Source organism: Castor canadensis, chromosome 12 (assembly GCF_047511655.1).
Source record: "Castor canadensis chromosome 12, mCasCan1.hap1v2, whole genome shotgun sequence".
NCBI classification, from domain to species: Eukaryota; Metazoa; Chordata; class Mammalia; order Rodentia; family Castoridae; genus Castor; species Castor canadensis.
In genome coordinates, this window is record NC_133397.1 from 43,646,122 (window position 1) to 43,667,456 (window position 21,335).

The window sequence follows — 21,335 nt, forward strand, 5'->3', positions numbered from 1 at the left end:
CTACTTTGTCAAAAGGAAATAAAGTGAAAGAGATTACAGAAGTCAAGAAAAAAATGCAATTTAGGTTGAAATACACATTTACATGGAAGCAATGCTAGGAATCTCTCTGTGTAGCTTTCCATATCTCAACTAGCAAAAACAATATGTCTTTCTTATTATTACTTATGTCTTCTCTTCAAGAAAGTTGTAGTACAGGGCAGAACAGGTTTTGCTTGGAAGAGAAGAGGGTGGGGGGAGGGGGAAAAGGAGGGTGAGGGGGGAGAAATGGCTCAAACAATGTATGCACATATTAATAAATTTTAAAAAAAAATTTTAATTTAAGAAAAATTGGCAATACTTGCTCTAAACACATACTCCAGTTTTGAAAGGGAGAGATAAATAAAGTGGAGAGATTCTTATCCAAATACTAGAGAGACAAGAATATGAATGAACCTCCTTTTTATGTACTCACTAGTTGCCAACTAAAAGTTATTTGGAAGACCACCTGACTTATTATTTTTTTTGTTATTGTGGTTTTTGTGATTGAAATGTTAACATAAAAATAAATGAATATTAAAGTATATGAACTCATAAACATTTTAATGTTAAAGATGTTAATCTGGAGCATAGTTTAATTTGAAACTGTCATTTCAGATTAAGGCAATTAACTGCAGCTTCATACAATTTGCTTCATCCATGAAGAAATGGCAGAAGACCATGTGCTTCAGTTGAACCCAGGGATCACAGAAATCCTCATTTTTAATTTTTTTTGTTTTGCAGTACTGGGACTTGAACTCAGGGCTTTCACGTTGAGCCACTCCACCAGTCCTATTTTTGTGAAGGGGTTTTTGATATAGGGTCTTGAGAACTATTTGCCCAGGCTGGCTTCGAACCTCAACCCTCCTGATTTCTGCCCCCTGAGTAGCTAGGATTACAGGCATGAGCCACCGGTGTCCAGCAGCCTCCTCGGTTTTTACAGGATGCCCAATAAAGCTCTTTACCTAGATTTCCTTGCTAAAGATCTTTGGATTCAGGTTCCATTTCCAATCTACAACAGTTTTAACCTTTTATAGATAAAGTAGAGCTTAGGGCTGAGGTTTGGCTGACCTGGCTCACAATGAACATAAAGAAAATGGTGGGGATGGTTTGGGTAGGGTTCTGCCCCTACTTACCACCACCACAAAAGGGTTTTTGGAATCTTCTTGTGAAATATAATTATGATTTTACCATCTTTCTTCGTAACCTGAAGTACTTGCTCTCTCCTCTGCCAAATCATAGTCATCCTTTGAGATACATATTCTTTTATGCATTTTTCTTTGTCTATGAGAAGGCTCATTCATCTTACCCTCTTTTCAGCTCAAATAAGCATACTAACCATATCTTCTTCCTCAGTGGTTATTATACATTTCTAAAAAGCTATTTTTGTTTGCAGTGAACTTGAGGTTTTATACAATTTTCTATGGCAATGACTCAAACATTTCTGTTGGGACATGGTATATTATGGTACTTATGAGCACAAGGGTTTCTGAAATCAGACTTTGTGTTTGAGCTCTAGTATGCAACATATATTAGCTGTGGGACCTTCCCCAAGGAACTAACCTGCTTTGAACCTCAGTTTCTTTGTCTGAGAAATGCAGATAATAAAATTACTACCTATATTGAGAAGATCCTTGGAAATCTCTTTGGATAGTACTAAGCACTAAGCACTCTAGGGCTGGTGGAGTGGCTCAAGTGGTAAAGTGCTTACCCAGCAAGCACAAGGCCCTGGGTTCAAGCCCAAGTACCGCCAAAAAAAAAGAAATTCCAAGAATGAACTCTGAAAATATTAGTACTATTTTTATTGGAATGATAATAATTACTTTTATTACTTTATTATCACCCATAGAACTTGATCATAATATATTTTGTAAAGAGTAAAATTTCCTCTCTGAGGGGCAACCAATAACTCCCACTAGAAAGTATGGGTAGCTTTGGCCTTTCAGAACTGCATCTCTTTTCATCTACATTTTAAACACCCTTGGGACTATTCTCTATATACCTATAAACTGGGCAATGAAACATCCAGGATGCTCAGGTAACTGGAAGACAGGCAAGGATAACACAGCGTCACAGTGTCTATTTTTCATTAACGTTTACCCGAATCAAGTTTATATGATTAAGATCTTTTCTTTAGAATAAACCAAACTACATTATTGATTATAAGAAACATGTTTGCCTAACCATTAGCAAGTTCAACATTATTCAACTTTGTACTTTAGAAGTCTACATGATTAAATTGTAGCTATATAACATAGGAGAAACATCTGGTTCTAGTAGCCAGATGAAATTAAGTTATGCAGCTTTTATGGGAAATATTCATACAAGTTGAAATTCAAGGCCCTTTTGGTAATTCTCCACACCCTAACAAATTCTAATTCTATAAAAATTTACAACAGACAATAAGGGCTGAGAATGTGGGATCCTATTTTTTATCCTCTTATTTTTCTCAGGTAAATTCTCCAGATCACAATCAACACAGCTTTACCTTCTTCAGAGTATATTTTAAAATACTAGAACAAAATATTTCATTATACAGACTCATTTTATTTTTGTTTTCTGGTTTTGTTTTCTGTAGTTTCTTTTTTCTCTTCTGGCCTATTTTTTTTCTTCCCTTTTTCCTTTACTCTTAAATAAGTCACCACTGCACACATAACACCTAAGCCATTTAGCTACAAATGAGAAATTAAGTAATGGTAAGTACAATCTTAGACCCAACATCCCTTTTTGTTTGACTTTCTCTAATAGATCATATATTACTGTTCATGAAAATCTCCAATGTGACTTACTTACAGACTAGTAAAAAAAAAGGAACTTAATTCCTTCATAGTTTTATATGAGGTGACCCCCTTTCCCAAATCCTACATAAACCATAGAAGACTGAATTTAAGGTTGTGCCATTTGACTCTGGAAACATCAGGTCTTCAGCAAAGGTGCTTTCAGTCGGATCTGAAATGATGAGACCATGAATTAGGAATGATTCTGGTGACAGCAATATTTACCTCTTTGAGACAGCCCATAAAGTTGTTACTGACTGGTGACCCTGGAAGGTCGGCTGTGCTGGGACTGCCTCCAACATAGAAAAAGTCATCAGACCCCAGCATGGTGTAATCTTCTTGCGTGTAGCCCGTTGTGGTAAGAATCCCATCCACTGATATTGTCACCTAGATAACAAAGCACAGGGAAAGGACACGCTATACTCAGACCTAGATACTGTAATCCTGGGATATGCCTGTTTTGTGTTTTGTTTTGTTTTATTTTTTTGTTTTGCTTTTTGCTTTTTTTTTTTTCTATTTGTTTGGTTTTTAGTTTTAGACCTATGGAGGAACCCATTTTCATGTCTGTTTGAGGTTTATTCTTGGATTCTATTCAACTAACCCTAGAGATCTAAACTAGTTAGAGAGTTAACTGATTATTGAGCTAGTGTCAGCATCATCCCTATGGCAACTCAAAAGTTATTTAGCAGACACAAAAATGGTGTTAGTAAAATGCTTCCTAGGTTAGTTTTGCTGGTGTACATATTAGTAAAGTTTAGTTGTCTGTTATTAACTAATCACAACGTGCACCTTGTTAACATAAAAGGCGCAAGCTATTTCCAGCAACGTCACTATTTGCACTATTGAGCAGCAATTGTTCAGCATGCAAGTGCCTAAGTCCATGCCAAAAGGGGAGAAAAGGCAAAACAACCAGTAGAAGCAGCACACGCTGATGTGCACATGCAGGAGATACAGTACAGTTCAGAAAAGAACAGAAAGAAAATAGGGAGAACCAAAGGAAAAAAAAAAAAAAACTGCTTTGTGATGACGTAAAGATGAGTGGGTGTGGCATCTCCAGCATTCCCAAATCAAGTTTCCATGCCATGCATCATGAATGGTTAGAGACTGGCTGAGCCTGCGGTCACTCGGGCCAGCCACCATTTTTTCTTATCCCGTGTTAACCACAGCTGGATGCAAAAAACGTTTGAAACGTTAACGATGCCCCTACAGGTGAGTTGGAAAACAGAAGTTGACAGGAACAGGTAAAAAATAAGAAAGTCAACAACAGATGAAAGGAAGGAGGTCAAAGTAAGCAGAGAGTACCAACCGCAGTTCCTCTTTTGTTAATGATGTCTACAGTTAAAAGAAAGAAAGAAAACACACGGCAAACCCAAAATAAGAAACAATTAGAATGATATCTACCGAACAATGTAGTTTGTTTACCATAGCGTGTCCAATGCCTGAGTGCTTTGTGGAGAAGGGGGGAGAAAGGAAATTAAAAACTGTGAACAGAATAACGATCGTTACTTAAAAAATATGATGGTCTCTACCATGTTAGTACATTTTTTGATTCAGGTAACGGTTAGTAGAATGAAACATTCCATGAATGACATGTTAGTTATTAAGCATGTTAGTAACATAGAAAAAGGGCAAAAAAATTTTACGAGAAAAAAGCAGACTAACAAATAGGCCTCCCACAGAGGTAATATTTTTTCCTGCCATTATTTTTCATGTCTTGCCACTAGACAGAAACAGACACATGGCAACGTTCCCTTTGTCTGCCTGAGTACATCTGAGAGACATTGTAAAAAGTCTAAAAGGGAGTCAAAGGCCTGAAACTCATCAGCTGACCATTGCCGCTCTATGCCCATAATTGCTCCCGCCACCCTGCCCACCCTCCACCCCAGCAAATTAGTAGGAATTGTTTGGCATTGCCCTACTACTCAATTTTACAGCATACAAGGACTCCTCCTCAACTCCAAAACTTCCTTCGGTCATATTGATGGACTTTAGGGTCACAGTTTACTGCAATGAAACAAAGCAAAGATCCTGACACATAGAATGAGAAGAATGGATTTGTTTTTAATCTGTCCTGCCACACATGCACCCCAGCTGCATAACAACTACTGTTTCCTTGGAGCTACCAATTCACAGTTTGATTTATAACCTGAGCAAAGGCAAATCTAGAAAGTGGGCTACTCAAAACCCACCCTTCCTTCTGTGCTTCTCTCAAATGAGCCTCCGGTCTCTTGGTGAGTATCTGAGAGAAAAAATAAAAAAAGGAAAACCAAAGAGACAGACTTAACAGGAAATCTGTGGTCTACAGCTACACTAACGGTGGGCAACTATCTCCCAAGGCAGGTGTGAAGCATGCAGGGCCCCCTCCCACATCAATAAGACATCTGAAGTGTTTTGGGGGCTCTTGAGAATCTTTTGGTTTTACTTGTCTGCCTTAACTAGACTGAATCTCCATTCCTAAAGCTCCTTCTTGCTTCTCTAGCTCAGATAGCTTAAGCCTTTCAGAAGCGGGAAGGAAAAGGTTAGTCAACAGCTCAGAAAGAGAGGGCTGTTTTAGTAAAGGAAAACCAGAGACAATCCGGTCATTCTGCAACTGTTCAGAGAAACAACAAATATGTTAAGGATATTAGTTTGATGTCAGCATGTACTGCAAAAAAATTAGTCACTGTCAACACTTAACAAAATGATACATTGTAATATCATAAAATTTCACATGGTAACCAAAACTTATAATTATCAAAATATAAGGACAATAATTATTCACTTTTATATACTGTAATAATATGTCCGAGTTAAAAACATACAGTATATATGGACCTGTAAGTTTAGTAAAGGATTGCTATTTCCTGGTATATTGCCTTTTACAAGAATTTTTAAAAATATAATCAAACAGGAATGGGCACCTAGAAGACGAACTGGTCTCTCCAGAGTCATTTGGAGTTTAACTTAAAAGTGTCTGTGCTAAAAATAAAAATATCTTCATAAACGGAAACTTCAAAAGATAGGTAAACCCCCAAAGTCATTTCTCCCTTTCAGGGACTTTTTTTCTTCCCATTTTGGGGTGGGAGTAAAGAGGAAGTAGGGATTGATACAATCCCAAATCATAAACCCATTATTTTCTCTCTTTTTTTTTTTAACTACAAAAAAGGAACTGTGATTTAATGACCCCAATGTGCATGCTTCCAAATGATCACTATGAAAACTATAATTTAAAATCAAACAAACAAAAAACCAAAAACACAACAAAATCACACACATCACAGGAAGGGCAGGTTGCAGGGATATCCTTGCAGCCCTCTGGGAAATTGTCATATGTCACAGTATCAAAATAGCCTTTGGGCCCCCAGAACTTTCTAGATATGCCCCTGCTCAAGTATGGCAGGAAGATTCATCTCAGAAGAAAAAAAGCTTATTCGTAAGCGACTCTGAGGAGCCCTGTATCATACTGTTAGGGTTTTCAACTACCACACACACAGCTGCAGTGAGAAACAAAGCCAGTTACTCTCTTATCCACTGCGTTGTTACCTGACGCAGATTCCTGGTGACTTTCACATCATGCCAGGCATTATCATTAAACTTTCCATTCACAGGCTCCACTAGTGCTTCAAAGGCCCCTGATCCCAAATTAATGACCAGAGAGACAGCTCCATTTTTCAAGGCAAGGTTGACATAATCGGCTGATTTCCCAGTGTGAAGCATCAGTCCATTCCTCTGAAGAGTTTTAAAGGACAGAGTTATTTCATCGCTGCTGCTTTGAATGGGGTTTTGAGACAAGTCGTAGCAGAAGTATTCAGATCCCTTGAAAGTGGCAATATATTCTTCTTTTCCTAGAGGAAAACAGATATACACAGGCATAAGTAAAGAATTATACTATGCAAATCAGCAGATCTTTACCAAAACAATAAGTAATCAGCCTCCAAATGAACTCTTTGTCTAATTAACATTCATGGGAGCACACTGTCAAAGAGCCAAATAGTGCTGTAGGTGGCAGTATATTTTTAATAAACTTCCTCAGCTATTGGGCCATCAACTACAGTAGCTAAAACTGACATTCTTGAAAATTCAATTAATTTTTAAGTATCACTGCAAGAGTTCTGATCAGAGAAACTAGCTCTGTGATATCTCCAGGGCATGAATCAGGTACCATAAATGCATATTGGATGGTTCCACTCTACTGACAACAATGGATTCCAACATGTTTGCAACATTCTCTCCATCCAGCTGAGAAGTTATTTTAATTTTCAGTGAGACATTTATATTCAAAGATCTTTCTCAATGAAGAGCCAAATATTTTCATCACTGAGAGACCATAACAAATTATCTGGTGAGGGGAAAGGAAAGACAGAAAAAGTAGAATTTGTTCTGGGAATAAATAGATCTACACAGCATGTGCAACCTCCCCCACCTCCACCCCTCGATGGAGGGAGCAGTGATACAAAGTCCAATGGAGTGAGCTGGATTGTTAATTCATTTTCTGCCCTCACCAAGCAGATGGTAGGGCTGGCTTTTATGAGACTGTTAAGAATTCTAGCACATCGTCATGTGGGAAAGCATGTAAATGAAGTCTCAACATTTTCTACTTCGGAGTAACAATGTGGATTGCATAAGATACTACACAGATCAAACAGAAATGTGGTGACCTAGAAAGAGAAGTCCTCTCCCACTGATGAAGTAAGTTTAACTGAGGGAATAGCGTAAGCCAAAGCTCCGCAGACTTTTTTTTTTTCTCCTTTTATTTTATTGTTTTTACATTTACTTACATGTATGTACATTGTTTGGGCTACCTCCCCCTTAACCCCCAACTTTGACTTCTTAGGTGTGCCAAGAAAAATGAAATGGTAATCAGCTGGAATAAACTATAAATAAAGAATTACAAGACATACTGGAGAAAATTAATTTGTTCCACTGGTAATATAGCATGACAATATAGGTAATAGTATACTCACTGGAAAGTTTATATACCAGCAGGCTTTTTCACTCTTCCTCTGGCAACAGACTTTTTTTTTTTTTCTTGAGACATACTCTTAACTATGTTCCCCAGATTAACCTCAAATTTATGATTCTCCTTTCTCAACCTCCTGAAGGCTGGAATTACAAAGATGTTCCACCATGCCTGACTTGACAACAGGTTTTTACTTCAGAACTACATTCATAGTTAAATCGTGTCCTGGAATCAGAGCTCAAATCAAGATTTCAGCAAATCGGGGCTAGATGATCTCACTTCCTGAATGCAGAAACTGCCATAAGTGGCTATAGAAGTTGAACCATGGCACTAAGATAGTGAGCATTGAGCCCTGTTAGAATAGTCACTGGCTAATACTAAATAATTACTGAAGACTAGTAGTCAGGCAAAACAGACCACATTCTGAATCAGGGTCACAGCAAAGACAACCCAGTTGCTAACAGCGGGTCCCTTCCATTCATACATTCAAGATGGTGACTAAGCACCTCCCAAGTGTTAAGTCCAATACTGGTTTTTAGCAATAATGGAGCGACACAGAGAGCATAATTCCTTTGTCAGAATGTTTATGTACAGGTGTCTGCTCTACTGGTCAACATGGCAGGTGGCTCAATATTGATCAGTAGCACAACTAAGTATCACTGTTATATTAGGGGAAAGTATGGGCCAAAGTTTAGATCCAAACTTGGTTACTTGGTAATTGTCACTTGGCAATTGTCTGTCTTTAAAATCTCAGTTTCTGAAAATGGTTGGTGATACCAATCTTTCAAGATTGATTTAAGAATAAAATGTTGGTACAGTCATCTGGTAAAGTTGGTGAATGGTGGATTTCTTCCTCCTTGCCTAACTACTGTAATAAATATGACAAACGATTAACAACAAAAACCATATTATACTTATTGTGAAATCCAGAATATTCCCTTTAAGATCAGAAATAGGACTAGGATTTGCAGGACCCATGTTGCTATTCAATACTATTCTTGAAGTTACTTACTGCTAATACAGAAAGACAAAAAAAATATGAAGAGTACAAAGACTATAATTGAGGAAAATAATGTCATATTAGCATATATGATTTTATGAACTGAGAGAGCAAAATATCCCATAAAAATTATTTGGCTTCTTAAGATATTTTAGAAAGATTGTAGCTTTCTATACTTTTGAGAAAATCAATGTTTTAACACATATTAATAGATCTATAGATTCAATGAAAATTTTTTTTTCAGTACTGGGGTTTGAACTCAGGGCTTCACACTTACTAGATAAGTATTCTACCACTTGAACTAAGTCTGCAGCAAGATTCAATAAAACTCTAATAAAAATCTTAATGAAGTTTTAAAGTGAATGTGCAAAGCTGATTCTATGAGTTCTATGGGAAAAATTTAAAAAACCCCAAATTAGCAACATCTGCCAGAGAAAGAAGATGAAGCAACTTGCCTATGTAAAGATGTACATTTATTGGAAAACTAAGAGAGCACATTAAAATAGATAAAAGGATAATGAACATAAAGATGATCAATCAAATTAAAAACACTACAAAGTATATATAAATTTTTTTTATTAAGTTAGGCACTGCTGGTAAATGAGGAAAGGGTCCTTTAGTCAATAAATGGTGTGGGACCTCTGGCTATCTATAAGCACAGAATGAAATAGGATCTATACCATTTTATTAACAAAAGACAGTTGTTCTAGTTGGACTAAGGATATAATTTGGAAAAGCAAATCCATAAGTTTTCTAAGACAAGGAATCATGATACTAAAGTATAGAGGGATTTATACAACAGGCACAAAAAACATTAATAAAATATTGGTCAATTAAAATTAGGAAAGTATGTTTATCAATAATAGCATAAAGAAAGTGTGAAGTTAAGTTAAAAATTAAGGTAAAATATTTTCATTTCATATTAATTGACAAAAGACTACAATCCAGTATTTGGCAAGTACCCTAATAAATCAACATATAATAGAGAAAGTGGACAGAAGACATAAATAGAAATTTCATTAAAAAAATATGGTCCATGAGTAAATAATCTTATCAGTATTCAAAGAAAGGTAGAAATGAAATTATATTCAGCTATCATTTCACAACCATTAAATGAACAAAAATTTAACACAGAAAAAGTCCCAATTTTGGCAAAGCTGTTCACATTCATTCTTATCCACTGTTGATGACAGTGCTGATAAGACAAAAACTGACCAACTACAACAAACTTTGTTTGGCATTGTGCAGTTCTATGAGAATCCCACATATTATAAAGAACTGGGGGTACTAGCCCTTAGAAAATAGTTAACATAATCAATAAAAATAACATTCTTCAATTTTTTCAATCATTTCTCAAGGGTATTCTGACTTTTTGATAACAGATGATTAAAGCAGATGGTGGGTCATACACATATACATACACCATCCATACTTAGATCCACTTTTCTGAAGATGATGTGAAAAAAATTTACAGTCCTCTTGATACTCAGAATAGATCTCTGAGCTAGAAGGAGCTTTTGAGACCCTCCTCTAACTCAACCTCAGTTTGTGGTATTGAAAAAGTGAAGCCAGTGGAGTTCAAATGACTGTCAAGTTGATAAAACATGCCAGTAACAGAAGCAAAACTAGAATTCAGCCTCCTGACTACTAATCTAGTTTCTGTCTAATATGTCATGCCACCCGTATGTCAGGAAGAGGCATCGTATGGCATTCTAAAAGTAAGGGAAAGAGACAAAAGAATTGTCTGTGAAGTGGTGTCTTAGTAAGAAAAAAGTAATTCTGCTTAGCTTACTTAATATAAGAAGGTAGGGAAGCATATAACATATGCAGAAAGATTTCACTGAAATAACTAAACAACAGATTGTGGAACTTAAAGAGGTTTGGAACAACCAAAAGTCTATAGCATTTTATCCAAGAGACCTCAAATTATTACAAGTCTGTGTAACTCAGAATAAATTTCAAGAAAAGGATTGCTTTGTTAAATGTGGCAGAGCAGAGAGGAAAAATAGTAAACAGAGTTAATAGTTCATAAGGTTACACAAGTTTGATTTTGCGTGATGGTATCTTTTAATATCTGTTACTATTTATGTCACTTAAAAATGAAAATATATCACTTCTTTTATATTATTTAATTCCAAAGTTAAGATAATTTGCATTGGCATTAAGTGCAATCACAGAGCTTTGGAAATATCTACAGTATGGAATATGCAATTATCTTAAGATGCCATAAATGAGGCAGGAATCTTAGGAGGGAAAATATTTTTCTGTATTGTCTTTCAAAGAGGAACATATACCCTACATGAAAATGCAAAAATTGCTCAATTTTCTGATATAAGAGGATTATATTGTTTCTAATTCTTTACTATAATCTTTGTCATTAAACTTTGCATCCTACCACACAAATATCAAAAAGGTGAAGTATTTATCCTTTCCTATTGAACACTTAATGAAAAGTTTTCTATCAGTTTCAAACTGCAAATCCCAAATATCTTGTGCATCTCTAATATATGTTGAGACAATTATAATGAAAAAGAAATTAGGCCCCGGGTAATGCATATATCAACACGTACTTATAAGAAGTTATAAAAATCAGTAATAACATACTAGACAAACTAGTAGAAAAGTAGACAAAATACTTGCAAATATACTCCATGATAATAGAATATTCACATGAAAAGGTGCTCAAATACATTAATCTTCAGAGAAATAATAATTAAAACCACAATGAAAGAATACCATACTCTACCAGAATGCAAGAAATGAAAGAAAAAAAAATAAAGAATCAGTGAGGTTGGAACTAACTGGAGCTCTTTCACAATGTTAGTAGGAACTACTTTGGGAAATTGATTTTTTTTCCTTCACCTCCTCTTCCCCCCCACCCTCCGCTCCTCCTCCTTCTTCTTTTTCTGTCCTATCCCCGCCCCCATCCCATGCTGGGGGTCAAACCCAGATCTTAACACATAGTACACAACTGCTCTGCCACAGAGCACTACTGACATAGCAAGTAATGGTAGAAAAGAGTGGAATAGAGTCTTTCAACAGAATAATAACTAGCAATTAGACTATATCATATATATTTATCTATAATATTAATGTATAATATATATTATACATATATTGATATTGATATTTTATGTATGGATAAATCTTACAGTAATACTGTTAGGTTAAAAAAACAGGCATGGAGGATAGCATTCATATAAAAAAAATTAAAAATAAGCAAAATTAACCTCTGCTGTTGTAAAATAATGTTATGGTAGAAATACTGAGGAAGTACTAGTGAGAAGGACTCTCGAGGTACTAGGAAAGTTCTGCTCTTGGTAAGGATAAGCTCAGAGTGCTAAACTCTCATTTAGATGCATACTGACTACATATGCACTTTTTAGTATGTGTACTGTATTTCAATATAAAGTTTAAATAATCTAAGTGAGCTCAAAATGAATTATCCTGATTATTTTCTTCCTGATTAATAAAATGATGTTCTTATTAGTACAATTGTTACTTAAAAATAAAATAATAACACTTACAATAATTTTATCACATTTAAAAACTTTTCAATACATATTAATATCTCTTAATATAACTCACTCTGTAGCAACATCATATGACTTAGAAAAACATTTATAAGCTGCATTTAGGTAATAATAAATTGATTAATAGACTGAGTCAAGATGAAGAAACACTTGCTAATTATGGACATGGTATAGACAGAAATATGGAAAAATTTTAAATGAGCTGTGTAAGAACTTGAAGCACTTATTTGATATTCTATATTAATTTCTTTTACATTGTCATACAGTTGGAAGAAGAGACATAAAAATGTGCCACTGGATTTTAGTTCTATTCAATTATCACCCCTCCATAATTTAGATGAAAACACACAGTTCTTGGTCATCTAATTTTCTGAGCAAAATTTCAATGAGAGAATCAAAATATAAATTCCTGACATGATTGGATGACTCAAATTTATCTAATTTATTTTTGTTAAATTTGATGGGAATTAAGCCAAGTTTTCTTTCCAGGTTCCAAACTACTCAAATGAACTAGTTTTAGTGTATAGGAAATATAACTTCCTGGTCAAAGCAGGTAAAGCAAATACAACAAACTCTTTGGAAGATTCAGAGGAGGCATCAACTGTGAAGAGACACTCAAAATGCCCATTTAATCACTGATGCATTCATGAAAGTACTTAGAAGGATAAAATGGTTTTGTGCTTTAGTGCTGGTCACCTCACACCTGTTCTCATAGTCCTATTTGAACAAATCAGAATGAATTTGAAAATCTGCTGATAGTATTTTTTTAAACTCTCTAAAGAGAAATGTAGAGGATATGTGATAGTATCTTCAAATATCAGGAAACATTTCCTTTAGAAGAATAACATCATTTTTTATGACAACAGGAATCTAAATAGACTCAAACCACAAAAGATATAGGAAAACATATCCCAATATAATAAGCTCTTTCTTAAGAATTTTCCATACCTTGAACATTCTATCTGATATAAAACTTTCTCATTCCAGAAAGGACTTAAAGACAAGTGATCCACTTAATTTAGTGTTTTGCAATGTAGTCAAACTTCAAATAGTAGATTAAATAAATGGATCTCTTTGCACACCAAGAATCACTGATTTCCACTTTACAGTAAGAAATAAGAGACAAAGAGAGTCAATGACCTCCTCAAGAAATTGATTCCCTGGACAATGATCATTCCTAATGCATGGGGTGTTTAACTTGACCTCATATGTCCACAAATTTAAAGTTCATGAATTTCATCAGATAAACAACCTGTAAACAAATTATCCTATATTCCAAGATCAAAGGTGTCTATGGGCAGAGAGAAATCCAGTGTCCCCATTTGCACGAAGAACATCAGGCCATTTCCCTATGCCAAGAAACTAGCTCATATTACTGTTCTCGATTACTTTGCTTTTCATATATAATCCCAAATCACACAGGTTTGTAAGCCTTCACTGTAGTCATGTGATTCTAAAATTGTGTTCAATACAAATCAGAAATCAAAATCAATAAATGGAAAGAATGCACAAATAAATTCACATTTGAGTAAAAAACTTGCTTCATATGTTTTTATACTACATCCTTGACTAAACAAAGGTACACACTTGAAGTTTATCTTGTTAAGTTAAATAATATCTGGCACTCTGACTTTAAAAGTAAAAGGACATTAGGAAAAAAGAAAAGTTTGCCTATTGAAATTCATATTAGATCCTCAGTTCCTAGGAAATAACATCATTTTATTGTAAACAACCATGTGTAATTCAGGAATTAAAACACTCTATCAATTACTGTAAGGAAAAATAGCATTACTTGAAGGGAGTAGTTCACTCTTTTCTTACATATTCAAACTGACACAGGAGGGCTGGCAGAGAGTCTCAAGTGGTAGAGAGAGCACCTGCTTAACAAAGTGAGGCCTGAGTTCAAAATCCAGTATAACCAAATTAAAAAAAAAAAAAACTGACACAAGATTGTAAAACATCCTGAAATTCCACATATGATTGAACATGTACAAACTCTGAGGCTAACATCCATGATTTTGCAACAAAAGTCATGTTTTACAAAACATTCACTGAATGTTTTATGTTTTATTTCATTTTAGGCAACCAATCCAAAAATAAATTGCCAAACTTCCAAAAGAAGAGGCAAATTCTTAATTATATACTTGAGGTCATTTAATATGAAAACTAAAGAAGACTTAGATATCATTTAGCTGAATGCTTTCATTTATTTAACAGGGTCCTTGCCCAACAGACAAAAAATTATGGTCACATAGCTAATTGGAATAAAACCAGAAGATAATCCTTTTCCTCTTGATTCCAGTCTTAAACTTTTGCTTAATTCCCAGATATTGCATGATATAAGCCTCTAATTAGTGACCAAGGAAGGTAAAAACAGAGTGAAAAAGAATTTAATATGGTATTTAAAAGCAATAATTAGAGTAAAATTGCTTTAAAACAAAACAAAACCATGATCTCAACACCTGCTGTTCAGACTTTGGCCTAGGGGGACAGTGTCATCAGCAGCACATGAAGCTTGTGAGAAGTTTAGGATTTCAGGATGCCTCCCCAATGTACTGATGCAGAATGTGTATTGTAATGATGTCCTACAGGTGGTAATAACAAAAACTGTGAGGATCCTATTGTTAAAAAGATTCTTACATTGCTGCAATTTAGGATATCTTTCAAGAATTGTAAGGACTTTTTGCATCTATTACATCAAGTTAAATATTAAAGAAAAAATACATTGATGTCATTGCACTATTCTTAAAGGATAAACATCCACCTCAGTTAATTTGCATCTTTTGGGTGGAAAAAAAAAACCTAGAAAGAAAAAAGGAATGAATAGACAATGATCAGTGGGTAGATTTATCAAATACCTACTAAAATACATTCCCAGCAGAGAATCCAGACTTTAAATCATTGGAAGTTATCTCAGATTTCTTATTCTGAACATGTTTTACCATTAGGCAGTATTACAATAGGATTCTCTATGGGTTTGAAACTTAGTAGCTCTCTTCTGAATAAATCTAAAGGGCATATATTTCCTAGTACAGTCTACTAAGTGGTCATTATTAGTGAATGAACGCAATAAGGTTCATGCTACTGCATTTATGGATCTTTCTAGAAATATCAGCATTCATACAGTGTGGTAGCTGAAAACAATCATGCATTCAATAGGTGACTAGACTCAATGAAAACTAATGGACCTGAGCTGCCATGTTTCCATTTATTTTGGCTAAGTGAACTTGGGAACATTTGAAATATCACCTAGCAATTGAGGAAACACACACTGCTAATTCAAAGTGTATTGTATTTAAAATAAGAATGGGAATTTCTTAAAAGAAACAAAAAACTAAAGTTATCTTGATATCTGCAATGTCTCAATTAAAGGAGGGAGCAAATACAAATGCAATAAGTGTAATGAGGAATTATGCTTGGATGGGAATAGATATATTTATGTAACTCCATTCATTCCCCCAGCTTCTTAGAAGACTTGGTCAAGGTTTTGGTTTTATTGTTTGTTCGGTTTTTTTTTTTTCTACAGATTGATTTCCATCCAGTTATTAAATCAGTGCAAAGTAGTAAATCAGTATACACTAAAATCGGTATAATTAGTGCAACCAGTCAGTAGTAAAAACACTTGGGATTGAGAATACCATTCTTTGCACTAGAAAAAGCAGACAAGGGATGGTGGAGACTCATAGCATGTCTTTGATTTCAAGACAAAAAAGAGTATTGAATCGAAAGTAACACAAAGCACCTAGTTATTTGTTAATTTGTTATTGACAGGGAGATTAATTTTCATTTAGGTATTACTTATTTTATTTACGATTATATATTAGAGGCCCACAGTTAGAAGGCAATATTCTAGATATTAGAAATATATGAATAAACAAGGTCTTCAGGGTCTCCACTCTTACCAAACTTGTGAGGAAGAGATGACCATAAATAAGCGAATAGTTATATGTGGTACTAAGCAAACAAAAGAGTACCATGAGAGCATAACAATAACTAGGGCAGGGCCATTGACTTAGGTAACTAGGAAAGCTCTCTGAAGTACAACCTCTCAAAATGAGAAAATATTTCATTCACTCCAGTGAATATGAGAGCATAGTGAAACTTGGGCAACGTGGAATGAATGCAACAATAATTTTTTAAATACAATTTTTAAAATAAAAATGTTTTTAAAGTCTCACCTTTTTCACCAGTAAATGGAGGCAGTAATACTTGGATCTACTTCACAGCATAGTAGTGAGAATTGAGTAGTATAATGTACATATAATAAGCTTATTATGACTTTCAATCTATGGGATATATCAATGAAATTCTATTCATTATATATGTATTACATTCTCTCAGTTACTTTTCTCCAATCTCTTGACAACATCTTGGACAGGATCATTAAATTTCTGGCCAGTTTGGTTATTAAAAATGTAGGCTAATTTGTAAATAATGTACTGAGATTTGATTTAAATTTCACCTCTCACCATCTCACAGCTTTCACTTGAAGTTGATGGGGAGTATATAGTATGGCTCCAGTCATTAGCCTTTTTATAAACCTGGTCACTTCACTTTATTAGGAAGGAGCTGATGGAGGGAAGAAAGAAGACAGCAGTTACTCTTTGGTCTTCTTTCTGTTGGCTGTATCTCTTCTCTGTTTCACCCTTACTGATCCCTGATGCCCTTCTTGTGGTAGATTCTTGAGTACTCTGTGGGAACTTCCCAACTGCAGTGAGCAAGCATGAGAAAGAAAGCTCTAATCTTTACACAGAAGCCCGTATAGCTCATAATAACTATCCCCTGGCCCAGCAAGTGTACTTCTTGGGAGTAATAATAACCAGATGGCTTAAGCCAAAGTTCAAATGGGTTATCTGCTTGAACTATAGAATCTTAGGAATGAATCCTGTCTACACAAAATATAGAATATAGGCTATACTCCTGTTATTCACTTCTTTCCACCTGCCAGTTCCCTTCTACCCTCCTCAGAAAGGCACAGCTTCAGCACACTTAATGCATGCAAAATCATGCATCAAGAATGTAGACCAGCTTTTCTCTTTTTCAGGTCTGCTCTCCACATGATTCTACAGTAGTGTCTTCCTTCAATTATCTTGGCTGAAGCAAGCACATTCCTCTGTGAACTGTACATTTTCATAGTGCCTATGACCTGATAACTCTTTTCTCTTTACTCATCCATCCAACACTGCTTAGATGGGACGTGGGAAAGTGGATTGTGTGTTAGAAGTAGGTGAAGAATCAGTTTTGTTATTTTCTAGTAAATGCTGAGGGAGATAACTGGGCACTTAGGATGTTCTATTTATAATGGAGGCTACGGAAGTTCTTGTTTCAGGAGGCTCTACTCAACAATTCAATGAGAAAAATTTCCACTCAACATGTTATATATATAACATCATAGCTACTTTATATGGCAGGTAATGAATGTTAGCTATTATGGTCATTACTACTATTAAAGTTACTACTACATTTTAAAAGACTGACCAATAATTTAACAATATAAGCTTTTACAAATCTTTTATTACTTTGCATATCACTATGCCCGATGCCCTAATTCTAGAGACATTTTAGTTAACTAGGGTTCATGAAATACAAAAAGATGAAGGTATTAAAAATAGAAAAAGGGAAGGGAAAATACATGTGGCTATTGATGGTTTACACTTGTTTTTTGCAGGGTTATACTTAGATGACTTGTTAATAACTGGTAATTTTGAATTTTAATTTTTTTTTCATTTTCTCAGTGAAAAGCATTCAGTTAAGAATCATAAGAGTTGAACACTGGTTTCTCCTCAGATGCTTTTCAGTTCTTGCCTTTGGTGACCCCACTTAGGCTCACTGGGCCTTATTTTATTTCCTAACAAATTGTCATGGCTGGACTAAGTGATTTCCAATGTTCCTTTCCATTCTACAATTCTATGGTTCTTTAAGAGTCTTGATTTATTGAGCCACTATACTTCATTGGTTCATCCAATAAATATTTACTGAAGCCCAACTCTGTGCCAATCTCTATTACTTTGCTGCTGACAAAATCAGGCAACATGCAAGAGTTAAAATGTTTCTAAAGATTTCTGATGGATGCTGTTTTTTAGAATCATTTTCCCAGGGCAACCTCAAAGTCTTTGGGTCTCTAAGGCTAGCTCTTCTCTTATTCTGAGAGGACTTAAAATTCATAAAAACAAGGAATATAGAAATGAGTTCTTTCCAAATATAAACTTTCCATTCTAATCAATTGTCTTCCTTAGTCCAGCAAAACACCTTCACCCATAGATTTTCTGGGGTATCAGAAGAATGTGCTTCATGATTGATTTATTACCTACCCTCCTCCCCTATTTAAGGTTCTTCTCAATATAAATGCAATTTCTAGAATAATAAAATATTTTAAGAGAAAGCTAATATTACTTGGTATAAGTTTATATGATTTTAAGCGTTTTTTCTTTTTTTTTTTTCTTTTCCTTTTAAATGCTGGGATCAAACCCAGGGCTTCAGGCATGCCAAGCAAGCACTCTACTACCACCAAGCTACATATCAGCCCATGAATGTATTTTGGGATTAAGGTTATTTTTGCAACAAAAGTATGGAGTTATGAATTGACAAAGACTAGAATTATCCTATGGATAGATCTCTTAATTTGGAATTAAGAGCCCTGGGTTTAGTTTTCCACCTTTTTCTGGTGGTATACAGCCAAGAGAAAGTAAATGTAGCTGAATCTCCATTGGTTTCAGTACAATGTATACATCCATTGAGTTATGCGACACTTTCCGATTTTTGAAAAATGAGGATCTGAACCATAACGATATGACATTATTATTAATTATATTCCAAGTCTTCCATTACCTTTTCTCCATCTGTTACAGCTATGGTGAAAGCATTATAAGCCAATATTCTCTAACTCAGTATTTCTCATCCTAGACTCTCCATCTGATTTGAGTACCATTTTCTCAATTCTTCCAAGTATGGTAGAAAACTACCATTCTAGGAGCACAGGACAGACATTCATTTCATTATATATGATAGATTCCATAGTGTTTTTTTCATTCAGCACTCCAATAGAGGTGTGGCTAAAGTGAAAACACACAGAATGAATCAGAAATATTTCGTAAATGTCTCTAAGAGTAGATGGAGTTATTAAACTATCCAATCTTGGAAAGGAATAAACTCTGATAAACTCAGGATCCTCACAGCAGAATTTATGGTGTCCTCTGGGGTTGTACAACTCACATGACTCAGCTCCAATAAATGCAGTCTCTTTTCTTCTATTGTTGTGCTGGGTGGGGGTACGTTGTAGCAATAAATGCAGTTTTGGAGAAACTTCCTTCAAGTTCTCAGTTCCCCCAAAGGAGCGAGTTTCATTATCTTAAAATTGGATTAGAAGTCTATTCAATCTTGTGTGGTATGAATAGAGGGAAGAGGTGGGATTATGAAACACTGACAGGGGGAATCCTTCTGAAAGAACATCCAGCTCATTCATTGGCACCTGATGTTGGCAGCAAGTTGGTATTGGGACCCAATATTAAGTGAATACCTTTCCTAGACTATAGGAATTATTACCATCTTCTTTTCAGTTTTATCCAACATATAAATTTAAACCTTAATATAAATAATGAATATCAGCTGATTTGTAACTAATTTCATTTGAACTGTGAAACTTTATCAGAAATCCTGGTGAATCACTGAATTGTAAACTTTACATTTGGAAAAGAGAGACCCATAAAATTTAGGAGATTTTGTTGATCCCAAACAAGAACAATCATCAGAAAAACCTGGAAAACCTCCTATAAAAACATATTTCCAGCACCCCTACTCATTTGTTCTAGCTTACTATCACAAAGATGGATCTCCTGATAGTTTATTGTTATATTTCAGGTCCTAGTTAATTCCATTGGCCAATTTAGCTTGACACTCAATGTGATTATTTTCATTTGCTTACTTTGGGTTTTTTATGTCTTGGTTGTTTTTACTTTGATTTGTTTTTGTAGAGTGCTAGACTTTTCCTCACTTTACCTTCCCATACAAAGAACCCACTTCCCAAAAAACAGTGAGCACAAAATGTATAACGAAATAGAAGAAATGTAAGCAAAGCAATCAAAAAGCAGAGCACATTTCCACTTTTTTAGTTTGGAAGCAATTTCACTGGGTACAGAATATTCTGCAAATGAGTAGAATGGATTAGTAGTCATTAACCCACAAAACATCATTCACTTCTCACAGTGAGAGTTCTCTGATCTCAGGGTAGGACACATTACACATTCCCAGACTATAAAGGCTTTTTGTTTTCTTTTCTGCTTGTTGTGAGTAAACTAAACACTATGTTGAAACAAGCTTTTTTCTTTAAAAAAAGATCATTTGCCTTAAAATTATGTGGCAAGAATATTTGGTATACTTTATACCATTCTTTTTTTATTATTATTTTTTGGCATTACTGTGGTTTACATTTAAGGCCTCACACTTGCTAGGCAGGCGCTCTACCACTTGAGGCCCTCTGCCAACCCATTACATCTCATTTTTGATTGATGGAAATAAGTTGCCTCCATTTCCACTCCCTATACTACTTACCTTCCCTACCAACAAATCACAGAACTATCAAAGTTAAAGAGGTATTCTAATTCAAGAGTTTGCAATAATTTCTTCCCAGGTACCCAATATTAATATGGAATACATGTGCTTTTTACGTACAATGCACTCTTCAATTGTTACAGAAATTATTCTAAATTCATATCGTAGTCCTTTAATAGGTCGCAACTCAATCTTTGAAAAAAACACTAATTTAGTTCTGTGCTTTCATCTTACACACCAGAAAACTCAGCTTCAGAGAAACTAAAGAGACTTGGCAAAAACCATCAGTTTGTGAAAGTCTTGGGATAGAATTTGGATCTTTGACCCTAAGTTCTATGCTTTTTTTTTCTTCAGAAAAAAAAAAAAAAAACCCTTTGCTGCATTTCTAATGTTACTTTTGGTAGGTTTAATTGGATTTGTTCATAATTTTCAAGATTACAGTCCATTTTTATACCATGATATTCTATTCTAATTTTATTTTTTTTCTCAGATACCCAAAATTTATAAGTCCTAGAGAAAAGAGG

General features: G+C 34.8%; 1 protein-coding gene across 44 annotated transcripts in view; it reads right to left on the bottom strand.

Moving 5' to 3' along the window:
* The window catches only part of Nrxn1 (neurexin 1), a 1,065,367-nt gene that overhangs the window by 654,483 nt on the left and 389,549 nt on the right, over positions 1–21,335 (bottom strand). For 21 of the 44 annotated variants that reach the window (XM_074049679.1, XM_074049673.1, XM_074049670.1 and 18 more), the window contains 2 exons: positions 6,315–6,616; positions 3,018–3,179 (listed from right to left, as the gene is read on the bottom strand). In XM_074049679.1, coding sequence (XP_073905780.1) covers positions 3,018–3,179; positions 6,315–6,616 — 464 coding nt within the window. Of the gene's footprint in view, positions 1–3,017; positions 3,180–4,193; positions 4,239–6,314; positions 6,617–21,335 lie in introns of all 44 variants that reach the window. The other 23 variants (XM_074049660.1, XM_074049666.1, XM_074049659.1 and 20 more) reach the window with 2 other exon arrangements.